Source organism: Periplaneta americana, chromosome 10, assembly GCF_040183065.1.
Source record: "Periplaneta americana isolate PAMFEO1 chromosome 10, P.americana_PAMFEO1_priV1, whole genome shotgun sequence".
NCBI classification, from domain to species: Eukaryota; Metazoa; Arthropoda; class Insecta; order Blattodea; family Blattidae; genus Periplaneta; species Periplaneta americana.
The window spans coordinates 50,856,945-50,871,129 of record NC_091126.1 but is presented as its reverse complement, the minus strand read 5'-3'; the positions used below and the strand labels follow the sequence as shown (position 1 = coordinate 50,871,129).

At 33.5% G+C, this 14,185-nt stretch overlaps 1 protein-coding gene across 45 annotated transcripts in view; it reads left to right on the top strand.

The window, feature by feature from the left end:
- bt (projectin protein bent) overlaps positions 1-14,185 on the top strand; it is a 408,836-nt gene that overhangs the window by 247,891 nt on the left and 146,760 nt on the right. For all 45 annotated transcript variants that reach the window (XM_069837452.1, XM_069837423.1, XM_069837454.1 and 42 more), the window contains 7 exons: positions 2,426-2,551; positions 4,216-4,360; positions 5,131-5,270; positions 5,527-5,671; positions 6,503-6,644; positions 10,067-10,191; positions 10,332-10,470. In XM_069837452.1, coding sequence (XP_069693553.1) covers positions 2,426-2,551; positions 4,216-4,360; positions 5,131-5,270; positions 5,527-5,671; positions 6,503-6,644; positions 10,067-10,191; positions 10,332-10,470 — 962 coding nt within the window. The remainder of the gene's footprint in view (positions 1-2,425; positions 2,552-4,215; positions 4,361-5,130; positions 5,271-5,526; positions 5,672-6,502; positions 6,645-10,066; positions 10,192-10,331; positions 10,471-14,185) is intronic.

Genomic DNA, 14,185 nt, shown 5'->3' with positions numbered 1-14,185 from the left:
TATACCTGATTGGCCAGTTCTCCACCACTATGAGAAGACGGAGGTTGGATTTATATGCCTTAGAAATAGTTTCGTTTCATGTATCTTTACTTGCATCTGCTGTCTACTGTTCTGCTGCATTTCCTGGGACTTCTCTGTCATTGTTGTTGCAGGATATGAAATTGTATCTTTAATAATGAATGTTTATGTTCTTGTAGCTGATTTTGTTGCATTTGTGTACTGTCTCTTCGATGCTGTAATGTAATGTGTTTTAACAATGTATACTATCATTGACATCTTTCAGATAATTTGATACATACTGCAATGAACCTTCAGTCTGCAAAAAATTTTTTTATCAAGTCTAATAACTCTTTTTATAAACGAAAACAAAAGGAGTATCAATTTCATTTCAGCAGATTAATGAACTGGAAAGGAATACAATATTGATGATATTCAGTAGAGCTACTTGAATTTGAAAGAAGTAAGAAGTCTTTACCTGTATATTATGAATCTCACTGAAATTTTATGCAAATTGAAGGACAGTACTTTAAAATTTAACACATTTCTTTTTCTAAACTATAATATTGACTCTTCTTCTCTCTCTGCATTTTATTAGCATATGTATACATGAATTGATATTTCGCAGAAATTTAAGAATTATATGTTATAAATGGGCATGATTTAAATGCATTGAAAAATAGTTTACCCTCATATCACCACCATCAATACAATCACCAGCAGCATCGCAATAATAATTTTTGTTTAATTCTCATTGTATTGAATTATTTGATTTACATTATCACTTAAAGAACTAGGCACAATTAAGATGAAACATCATAATTTAAAAACGACTTCCCACTCGAAATTCAATAAAGTGTTTGCCTATTATCAGTTTCAATAAGACAAGTGAATAATTTAAGTTAAAACACAGACGAAGGTGTGGATGAACTTGATGTAGAAAATATTTATTTCCTAAAGAACAAATACAGAACCTTTTCAGCGTGGAGGTGTAATATAAGCAACTTTCTGTTTTTGATCTGTGTAGGTAGGATCGATATCTTGCATCAGAATAGTTACACTCTTTCATTATTTTTATTATGGTAATTTACAATTTCAAATATTTCCCGAAAAGATTATATTTTTAATATTCTTCTTTGTTGTTTTTCAAAGCAACGAAGATTCAGTATCGTACAGTACTTTATAAATACTGCAGCGAATTACAGTGGTTTTATATCCTAAATACATGTACAGATTTATCAGATTTCGTCTGTTAGTCACACTTGTATAGCTGTACATTCTTGCTAGACTTGCAAGTGTAGGTTCAAAATGAATTATAATAAAATATAAGACAAGATAAGTACCTTTTATTCATGTCACCGTTAATCCGTTAATCTGAATCATTTTTTTCATTCTTTGCATTAAAACTAACACTGCAATATGATGCATGGATACCATAATATATTCTGAAATTATTCATAATTATATTTTATTACGTGCCGGAATTTATTATAATTACCTTATTTATGTATTGCATTTAACTTCAAAATCTTTCATTTCTATTCTTTATAAACGAAAAATCTCTCAACATAATATGTTTCTGTTCATTTCAGTAGTAATTCTCGTAATGATATATTCATTTTTAGAATTATTGTTTTAATTTGTGACTGCATATTCGAAAGGAATGCTATTTGATAACAGACTTCTGTTACAGTAAATTGATGAGAATTCTAGCACCATATATAATTAACATTACATGATCTGATGAGCATTCACTGGCATCTTTGTATGCATGCTGTGCATTTATATATAGGGATAGTCATATTCTTCTTACGAATAATATCTGTAATAAATTACTATTTCAAACAGACAATGATGTTATATTGTATGTAATAGTATCTACAGTAAAGTAGCATTTCAAGGTAATTCATATAGGGATATCAAAGTAGCTTATACATGTCTTGAAATATAGCCTAATTATTAGATAAATATATTTTAGTAGCTGCTGTACACTTCTTTCAACTCTCTTTTCTTTATTTAATTTTCTTCTTACTGGTAACTATGTAGAATTTGAAATTTCATATCTTGCAGTAGGTACATTCTGGAAGAAAGGTGAGATACTGTGTTTAATTGTGGGTATATAGCCTATATGTAGCTACTCCGTTTATGTATTTAAGTTTTTATTATTTCTTCCATCTTCACTTTCCTTTCCTTACAATATTTCATTTTTACGTGTTTTATTTACTTTATTGAAATATTCTTCTTTAAGTCTGTCTCTTATGTTTTCTGTTTCACTTCTAATGATTTAAGGTTTCAGATTCTTCATTACAGCTAGGTGTGGCAGTTTCATTTAGAAGTCAACTTCATCACATTCTTCGCTTTTCATTTGTGATATATCCACTTACATGGTTTATAATGACATTTTGCTCGATTTTCTTTTACAATCTAGAAACAAGAATCCTTCTTGAAGCCTTTGGTAGACAAACATGCAAAAGAAGGAAAAGATAAGAAAGTAGTATTTGAGGCTGTATTTTCCAAACCCAATTCCAAACCAAAGTGGTTCTTTCGAAAAGATGTGAGTATTTAGTGGTATGGTAGTGGTAATAGTAGTCAGAATAATAAATAGATCAAGTTTATTCTTATGTAACTTCAGTTGCTTTAGTTACAAATGGATATACTGGCAAGTAGGACTTGTTGCATTATTTTACAGCTTTTTCTCTGTATAGGCTATAGTATAGTATAGTACGGTATAGTATAGTATAGTATAGTATAGATAGATAGATAGATAGATATTTATTAGCCTTAGGAAATACAATGATTTCATGGCATCGTCAGAGTGAATACATAATAAATATGCAGTTACATACATGTTATTCCGACATACAAGATGTCTACAATAATATACAAATAATATACAATCAACACATTCAGTAATGAAGTCAATTCTCCACAGTTTTCTCCAGACCATTATAGTATAGTATAGTATAGTATAGTATGTACTTATTAGCTGTCGTTATAGTACTTTTGTGGAAAATAGGGAAGATTAAAGAATGCTGGGTTTGCAGTTAAAGACCTGCCCTTGGGTATGATTGATTGATATAATACTTTGATGGTACCGGTACAGTAGTTTACATTTTATTGATAAATTTTTTAACTTTAGAAAAATTATTTGAATTTTTAGTTATCAGTTTTTAACATGACATCTTCCATGTAATATGTTGACTAATGGCTGAAATACGGTATAAATAAAAATGCAAACCTATATAAGAAGATGCAATATGATTTCAAAAATGTTTAAGAATGTAAGAAATGTTACTGAATGGGGCTGACAGAAAGCAAAAGAAGTCGTAATGTCAGTTTATAATGTATTACAGTACTAAAAATAAAATGAATGGAATGTAATTTTTATAATAATTCAAATTTATTGAAATATCCGTACAGTGGAGAAAGCCCAGTTAGCTTATTCAGTAAAACAACTGACAACAGACTGAAATGACAAATGATTTTACTTTTCGTTAGAGTATGTATTTGGGCTTAGTCAGCTTCTTGTACGAGGTATACCGAAACTCTTTCCATGCATTTAGCAGCTGGGGTGGAATCTTAATCATCCACATACTTCTAGTGTTTAGATTTAGAACACATCGGACAGAGTTCTACCTTCATTTTCCAATACCACAAAATGTATACGGTATTTGAAACGTCATTTTTTTATACTCATATAGTAATATTTTATATATAGATTGTTGTTCCACTTTTGGAAAAGCAATCTTGTATTGAGTTTCAAAACTCTCTCTTTGTAACCATTCATTAGGCCTACTAACAGAGAATTGGTAAATATGGTCGTGTTAGTTCTTGTATGCAGGAACAAGCTATACTAGCTTGTTATTTTTACTTTTGGAGACGTGTTTTTATAAGTCTGTAAATAGGGATAACAATATAATTTCGTATTTATTATTCGCGAAATTTATTAAATATGCATGTAATTCACCGTAAAAAATCTTTGTGAAGAAAGGTAAAAATATTTGTTACACATACAACTACAAATATAAACTATTATTTATCATTAAATGAAACGGAACCTGGTTAGTTCAGATTATAGAGCAAATTGGAACGACACAGATTCAGTTTCCGACATATACAAGGATTTCTCTCTTTTTTCTAACATACCCGTACTGTGTTCTAGGAATTATTTGTGTTTGTGTTATGCAGGAAAAATAAATCTCCATCTTTATGTTGCAGGAATTATTCCCTGGATCAAAGTATAAGTTTGTGAATGAGAATGATGTGTACAAATTGATCATTAATACTCCCAAAGTAGATGATACAGGAAAATACAGCGTGGAAATTGCTGGGATTGGTTCTACAGCTTATCTAGATGTCGAGGGTAAGTACTGTCTCAATTTAATACTCAAAACTCTTCACGACTGTTACTACAATTTTTTCAACTGCAAATAAAAATATTTATTTGAAACATAGCTCTTTATATTCCATTTCATTGTAAACTACTTAGTTTTCTTTACTTCGATTAAACCGTGGTACCTAATCGAAGGCTCTGAATTGAAAGATATCTTCGATACCAGTATTATAATGGGTATTTAACTTTTCGAATCTTGCTCTGTGTTTGGAATTATTGATAAGACTACAGAATGTGAACATGTTTTTTAACCTTGTAGGGTAAGTAGAGAGAATGGTCAGTTGTGTGTAGCTAATTGAGGGGAATGGAAGTTGTCATTGTACTTTTAGTGAAGATGAAGTTCCTTGACTGTCGCATTTCAGTACGCCCTCTTATTATAGGTTGTCTAAATTTTGCATCCCCTCTCATACATACATTTTACTGGTGAGTTTTATCTGTATTGTTCTCCCCGAAACTGAATTTAAATCATCTGCGTATGTGTCATGTAACATTGAAAAATATTACTTGTAGAATGATCTGGTATCATATTGATCACGTACCACTTAATTGGAATATAACTGTTTAAGAAATTGAGAATCACTTGAATTATAAGATATTGTTTCAAAAGCTTCCTCATCATATTACTTTAATATTTCTTGATGAAATACTATACTGTTATCGTAAGTCTTAAATAAAATTCGAAAAAAATTAAAGTTTCCTCCATTTACATTAATACTGTACTACTATATTATATGTTACAGAGGCTGATCCAGTTTATACATTCCTGAAACCTTTGAGTAAGAAGACTGATGGCTTCACAGCACACGAAACAATAATGGAGTGTACTGTGAGCAGCAGCATGGCTATGGTGTCTTGGTGGAGAGGAGAGAAGAAAATCTCAGTATGTATAGAAATTGCATCACTGAGTTCACACAATGATTGCAAAGAATTGCAATATGTTTTCAACTTGTTAATTCGGTAAAAGTACATTACTGAATTTGGAATCAAATTGTTCTGGAATTCAAATTACTTGTTCTTCACACGTGGTATCTATTAATTACTCTATGATGTCGCAGATGAAAATTAAGTTTCTGTTTTTGCTCAAAGAATTAGATTCAATTCTGAAAATTCAATTGTTTTTTTTTTTTTTTGACTAGGATGGAGACAAATATGATACTGCGAAAGAAATGTCTGGTGTTTGTCGACTTACCATTAAGAACTGTGAAATAGAAGACAGTGGTGAATATACTTGCAGAATTGAGAAACAAGAAGATAAGACCACAACATTAGTTACAATTATCGGCAAGTATTTTTAATAGTACTAAATTTGCATAAAAGCTAGAGAAGCAGGCGATACACCTCAGTGGTAAGCCTCTGGACTTGTATGCAGCTCAAATTCTGGATCGGCCAACCTGATAACTGTTTTTAATAGTTTTCTCACTCAAAAAATAACTAGGAAGCTACCGGTAAGCTTACCGAAACTTATTTAAAAGGCAAAGGCCGGATTGCTCCTCACTTCTAATTTTAAAATCTGATATTGTCTCAGGTGTGTCCATGAAATAGAAACACATGTCTGTGCACTGACTGGTGGATGGCAACAAAATAGAAATCTATTCCCAATATACAGTTGCGGTATGACTTCGCAGTTAAAGCAATTATAATGTAAACCTAAAATAAAAGAGACTAGAGTTTTGAATTTCCACATCACATCACAAATCCGAATTCAAATTCCGGTATGGAATTGGAAGGTATGTTGGAGACATTTGACTGTTTTCTCGGAGTATTCTGAGTCCTCTGGAATCATGTCACAATGTCTTCATAACTTACAATCATCGCTAGTGCAAAAAGCAACTGGAAACTACTACAATGTATCATCATCTCAGTGCACAAACCCCATGAAACTTCTACAGCTTATACTGGTGTTCACAGAACATTTAACAATAGGAATTCCCGAGTTTGGAGGTGCACCACAATGAGACATATGTTATTGCATTAAAATGGTATAAAGTCATGAAAAATGTAGTAATCTTATATCTATAGTCATAATCTAGTTGAAAAAATATTTAATAATATTCATTTATATTAAATTGAATATACAAGATTCATAACTCTTTTTTGTTATTTGCTTTTTAGAATATCCATACAAATTCGTGAAGGTATTGAAGAGTCAACAAGTAGTAGAAAAGGATCAAATAACTCTTCTATGTGAACTTGATGATGCAGGAGGTGATGTAACATGGACGAAAAATAATGAGCCAGTGAAACCAGACAAAAGGTAAATCTTTAATGGAAGTTTTGTTATTTCTAATGATATATTTCTTCTTAAGACAACAATCAGTGTAGACCAGATATGGGCATGCTAGAACTGAAAATCGGAAGCCAAAAGCATGCCTACTGGAAAAAGCTGGAAGGAGAATGGTTGTTATTGCAGTTGTGTTGAACCATACAGTGGTGGACTATATTCTTTAGGCACAAGTACAGCTAATATTTTGTTTATAATTCTTTTCTATGTTCAAAACAGTTTATAGAACATTTTACTCTGAAAACTTACAATATATGATCATTCGTTACAATAACAATCCATGTATAAATGGATACAACTATAACACAAAATTTAATTATATTGCAAGAATTTAGTTTTTTCCGGTTATACCAAAAATTGGGTTCTGTGTCTATGCGAGAAATGCCGATATTTAATATTGCAAACATGTGCTCATTGTTTAAACGAGACCTGCACTTCAATTTAACAAATTTCATTAAAGAAAACAATTGTTCACATAAATAAGTAGAACACAATATAGCTAACATTTTGGAACCAAACTCATGAAGTTTCTGATACTTAGATTTTGGAGATATTTTAAAGAAATTTTGTTCATATAAAACTTAAAATTTCGTTTCGATAAATATATAATTTTGTTATTCTATTGGCTCTGTCTATAAATCGGAATTAACTTACATTGGATCAGCAAACAAGAAACAATATATTTTCAAAAGCTTCAAAATTCCTAAGTCTGAGACAACTAAATTCTGTGTTTAGAATTTCCAATATATTGCAGTAATTTTGAAGTTTCTGCTCAGTAACCTTTCTAGTGATTTCGGACAAGCAATGTGATAAAGTTCATTCTGTAAAAGTTGAGTTTTCCACAACTCTAGCTTTTTAAGGAATGATAAAGAATCGGTAGAACGGAGAAAAATTCTCTCCGGCACAGGGACTGAAACCCGGTTTTCCAGCTTTACATGCTGGTGCTTTATCCACTAAGTCACACCAGACTCAAGCTCCATTGCTGGATTGAATCCCTCTCATTTTTAAGTTCTATCTACTGTGTCCCCTTTTGTTGCCCTACCCTCATGTACCATGTCACAGTATGTGTGACAGTAGACACAATGTCCAACCACAAGTACAGAGGTACATTCATTACGAGCGACTTTCACATCTCCTTAAATATCAACCACGTTCTTTTGTTTTCCTTACAGAAGTCTATTAAAACCATTTAATTGTTCAAATATATCAGCCAGAATTTCCAGGATGCTTACCATCCTGAGTCTTCTAACTCAGGATTGATGATTTCTAACAACAAATTAAAATATAGTTTTAAATAGCTGCTTTTAGAGCAATGAAATATAACTTATATAATTTTTATAGAGTACCGGCAGTCTATTAAAATTAATTAATTCTTACCTCTTTTCGCATGAATTTAGCAATACTGTACAAAGAAAAAACTGGCGAAGCATCTGACCACAACTAAGCCACCTGACTTCGATGTATTATACAAGATCGATTTTCTTCCATAATTTGTAGCAATTTATGAGACTGACGGTTGTGCCTTAGATTTTATTTTATTGATTGTCTTTACTACTATGTCCACTACATTATTCATCTTCACTACTTTCGTACACAAAGACTCTTGATGAATAATATAATGAAAATTATATACCTCAGTCATAACTATCCCTTGTAAATATGCCACCAGTCTGTCAAAAACCCTCTGTTTCCACCAGCCATAGCTGGGACTCTGATTCTTGCAATGGGCACTAAGATTTGGCAGTCCGATTTTTTACTTTCATCTAAAGTCCGAACATTCCTAAAGATTTCCTCCCCTGTTGCTAACTGCTAACTGGCAGTATTATTTATGTCACATCTCTCGTCCAAAGCTATCGAAAAAAAGACTATATAAAGACTGAAGGCTGAGTTTAAATTTCGTTTCAATATATTTTGATATAGTTTGTATTCTTCTAACTATGGAGTGTCTGGACAGACATATATTTTTCAAAATTCATCTTCTCCTCAGGGCAGACAACTTAGCTACATTTAATAAACATTTTTAATAATTCAGCTTCCATAAAAGGCTCCTTGGCTTTAGAAATTTCCCACGCAACACAATACTAATAACACTTCCTCAGACATCATCATCATCTGGTTTTGGTTGTGATTCATTTTGTTTACTGCAAGCATCTTTCAATTCTTGCAATTGTATCGTCATTTCCATCCCTAAGAAAAAAAAAAAAGATGTGTAAAATATAATTCTATGTTACATATTTACATTCATAAAGTAACTTCCGTTTTCATATAGAGCACACAGTAATCAGCATAGTGACGCCGTCTTTGCAGTGATTCAGTTTGCTTTGAGCAGTGGTACAGAGAGGATCGTGCGCCTGTTACTTGTAGTGCTTCGCATATTCAAAATATGTGCTCTGAGAATACTGCCAGCTGTCAGATACGCTCAGTGATATAATTTCTTGTGGTAAAAACTGTAAAGCGGCAGAAAATACATCAAGTTGTGCTCTGGGGTAGTTTTTTTGCACGACAATGCCCTCCCACATACTGTGCAGCATACTGTGTATGAATTGTAAAATTTCAACTGACAGGTGTTTGGTCATCCTCCATATAACCCTGATTTGGCGCTTAGTGATTACCATCTTTTCATATATATGAAGAAGTGGCTTGCATTGCAGCTCTTTGATGATGAAGAAGAGCTGCTGTCCAGTGTTGTAGGTTGGCTTCAGTCACAGGCAGGAGACTTTTATGACTGCAGTATTAAAAATCTCGTTAAACGCAATTGTAAGTCTCTCAATTTAGCCGGAAACTATGTATAAAACTAAATCGAAGTTTGTGGTTTCACACTTTGACAAACAGATCCTATAACCACATTGCCATTTTTGTTACAGTAAAATGGAAGTTATTTTATGAATTGTCCTATTATCATTTGATTTAATCTTGCATTCAATTCTCTTACCTTCAATACGGATATGTTCCTTATGATTCAATTGATAATGACGTCTGATGTTTCCCTTAAATACTTCTAATAACGTTCTAGATCATAACAAACACTTGAACTTTCTCCATCTTGTACAAAAAAAATTATTTTTCCCATACCTTAAATTTTTCGCTTGCTCGAAGAGGTCGAAGGTTTTGATAGCGACATTGTATCTAGTATGAGTCCACCACTGCATTGGAATGTTTTGCATGAGCTGCTTGTGTTTGTGCAGCTCAATCGGATTTCACCTGTGCGACTCAGATTTGAGTCACAACTGAGGAATTGCTCACTGATGGTCTAGATAGAGTTGTGTATACTTTCTATAAATTAATCATTCACATTTATTATGTAGTGTTCCCTACATATTCCTCTCGATACATTTCAGTACACCTAGTGTACAAGTAGTAGATGTTCTTACATATATGTTTCTTTTTAACACCAGGGTCCAAATTATTAAAGAGGGCAGGAAGAGAAAAATTATTATCAAAGACTGCAAAGTTACTGATGCTGGTAATTACGTATGTACTTCAAATGCAGACAAAACGGAATGTGAACTTATTGTCCAATGTAAGTATTCTGTTTCTTTTACTTTATATTCAGCTCACATATTTGGTGAAATGTGATACTCTTGCTAGTACAGTAAAATTAAACGAATCTTTATATATGTCAGTTGTGGAATTAAAGCAACATATTTTATATATTTACAGACCAGAATCGCTTCAACAAGAAACTTAAAGACACAACAGTAGTGGAAAGAGAGAAGCTTGTTCTGGACGTAGAACTTCAGGACCAGACAGCACCAGCAGAATGGTTCTTCAATGGTGAACCTGTGCAAGAATCTGAAAGGTAGGTCTGCAGCTGTGAAAAGAATCTCTGTAGATTTTCCTGATTGCAATATTTCTGCCTTCAGTATAATTCGTATTTAGGGTGTGAATTGAATATTTTATCTGGGGGGTGGGGGAGGAACATTAAAATGTTAATTGTCAGTCAAAAATACTGTCCATAATAATTTGCAGTGTTGGATGTCTCATTGTGTTGTCATGCTCAACTTCTATTTAAAAAAAAAATGAGAATAGTTATGTACTCCATTAATAACATGAAATACTGGTACAAAAGCTATAAATTATGCAGCTGAAAGAGATGTGTTGTCCCTGGCAGAGACAAATTAATATCTTTTCAGCAGAGGATATCAAATTTTCCCCGCCATTCCCGCCATCAATTCGCAATCTCTTTGTATTACATATGAATTATACCTATTAAAATTCAGGCGAATTCGACTGACATTTTGTAGTGGAAGAAGAGTGTTTTTGCAGCTCATTTTTCTCTTGTCATAATTGCAGCATTTTCCTCAATATGTACTATGATAATTATTCACTGAAGCAGGATAAAATAATCGAGTACTGTGCCTAATGTTATAAAATACGCATGAATTCCTAGGGATTCTGTTAATAGCTCTGAAAATTAGAAATGAGAAAATATTGTAATATCTTGTTCTTTCTGTGTGGATGTTATAGATGGTTATGAATATTAGTTACATTGCTTCCATGCCTCCAAATAACGTTTGCAAATACGTTTCTGGAAACTTAGTCTAGTATTGTAGGCTGATTTGTGAGTTCTATATACCATGCACAAGATAAAAGAAAGCTATATTTATCAGTTCATCATTTTTGTTGGCTTTGTGTAGTGATAGCTATACCAGCAGTTGAATTCTGGAACTACCATCAGTGGTTGATGGTACATGCTAGTCTAGCTTGTTCAATTTAAAAAATCAGGTACCAGTAATGATTATGATTGAAAATTTTCCGAAGATCGCAGTAACATGAGAGGCCATTGGCATAGTTCAGGGTTGAAGAGCTGGTCTTTTGATCCGAAGCTGCACTTGGAAATGGGCTCAAATTCTGCTTTGGCTGATTACGTGGTTGGTTTTATTCTGAAGTTTTCACAAATATTAGTCGAATTTCAGGTACTGGTAATCTATGGTGAATTCTCGGCCTCATTTCGTCAAAATGCCATCCCACTATTTCACCCACACTAGATAACCTCGCAGTTGATACATCACCTTTAAATATAACCAATTTAAAACTGTGGGCCTAATCATTTATTTGCTGGCATATATTCCTTATAAAGGGCGACACCTTTTCTTTTATGAGGAAATTGACTCTGTAAGATACCAGTACATAGCTCCTTGTTCCTGTAATTGGCATCAGACTTCCCGTGCATCAGGTAGGAGACTATTAGGATTGGAGTTGTGTGTCTCTGGTTAAGTGACAAGATCTCTCATGAAAGTTAAACTTTCTTCTTGAAGGTTCCAAATTTGATTCACATAGATGTTACCATTTTTAAAAGAACATTGCATATATTTATGTGTTGTAACCTTGCTTTTAATGACGCACAAACGAGTCCTAGACCTTTGTATTTACAGTCGGAATAGAGCATATGGTCGGGAACATCTCTCTTTTTCGTACCATGTAATTTTTACTTAGTTTCTGGCAATATAAACTTATATACTTATGTGTAAGTATTGGAGGAAATGTTTTCAAAATAGCTAATAGTATCCTCAATCCATGACGTTATACTCTGTTCGTACTATCCCGGGCTTTTCTTCTGCATAGTGAACAATACAACTCGTATAATTTCAAAGGAAAAATTGTTCTGGGGCTGGATATCAAACCTATCACTGGAACAATTTTTCCCTTGAAATTATTCGAATCCACTTCCCAGGGAGCTATAACTGAAAGCCAGATTTGCATAATATAGGGCCTACGTCACTGTTCTTTAACAGGAAACTACAATTCAAGTCACACAGAGTTTGTGTGCTCTCAATGTTGGGTTTCTGACGTCTTGTCAGCCCACTTGAGGTATGTGGATATAAGGGGAAAAATTGAGTCAGTATCTGGTACATTTCTGCGTAGTTCAGTTGGTAGAGCATTGGCGAGCTCAGCCAAAGTTCCCAGGTTCGACACCCGGCCCCGGAACAATTTTTCCCTTGAAATTATTCAAATCAGCTATATCTGAAAGCCAGAGTGCATAATATAACTTGTGTTTTTATTCAAAGAATGAGGCCGTGCAGCTCGATCAGATGGGCTAAAATGTGATTTTTCGTTCACAAGTGAAGCAGTGATAATTCGGTTACGATCACGATGATTTTAATTAGTGATCCAGTGATTAGAGGCGATTTCCAGCTTCCAGCAGAGTATTCCGAATCTCACCAATGACGTCAAGCTGCAGCAAAATAGAAATCATGGCGTCTTTGGGAGTTGTATTTGCTACTGTTTCATATATTCATCTCGCTCAAATAAAAGAGAGCACAAATTCTTTATTTGCTGATCCAGTGGCAATAACTGGTCCGTTGGCATGTTCGTTCATAGGCCATTAACTGCTCTTTTTTTTTTTTTTTTTGACACGGAGCTCATTACAAACACCACAGCCACCTAGCTCGTTGAGCACAACAGAACACACAAGTACTACACAACCATGATATAACTCAACGAGTTAGAAAGAGAGATTTCTAACTCGTTGATATAACTGCAAGATGCCATTTGTCTGCTATTTCCCGCCCTTTACGAGAACCAACCAGATGGCGGCTGATGGACACAGGATACAGCCACCACCTATGGAAGCTACAACACTGTAGCATAAATGACGTCATCGCTGAAATTCGGAACACCATGATGTCATCTGATTGCTCAGCGCTGAGATTCAAAATACGCTGAGTGATGACGAGAGATCAGCGTCCTTGGATCAGCTGATCATTAGTAGAGCAGTTATCAAATGGAGATTGGGAGTGATTTTTCACTGTGCAGTTTCTGTTATATTCTACAATCTACAGTCTACACAGCGGTACGCAGTGCGAATAATCAGTTATTTTTTTAAGTGTTGATGAATGTGAGTAGGCCTACAGTGCGAGCTTCAATGTTTATAGAACTGAATAAAGATTAATAACAGTAATACCGGTAACCTACAAGATTTCACTCAAACTTTCTCAGTCAGGGATGTTCTTTTTATACGTAGGGTAGGCTTACCAGAAATGTGCAACATATGGCTCACATTTCTTTGACCTCAGCCAGTGGTGTCATTCTAATTTTTTAACAGCCGGTTTCATCTGCTAATAATCGAATTCCAAAATGTTCATATAAAATATTAAATAAGGTAACAATTGGCAGCTACAAGTAAAGGAAAAACAGCAATGCAATATGTTATTACAGAATTGCAAGAGTACGGTACCGGTACTTTAAAAACTCGTAAATGTTGTCTTTCGTCATGAAGAAGTGGCGCACAGAATGTTCACAACACCAACTAATTAGCTTTGAATATCTGATCACACAGATTTATTATTTGGGTCAATCTAGAGCATCCACCAGCCACTGAACGAATATTGCACACTTTTATCATTGCCAATGTGGCGCTATAAACCAATTTTAAATACCTTTATCACAACCACAACACATTTCAAATCTTATTGTACCATATATAGAGAATTATTACTACAGTAACACATTTAGTATATCACTTAACATGTAAAATGTAATTATTATGAAAGTCTCCACTGCTTCTTCTTCGA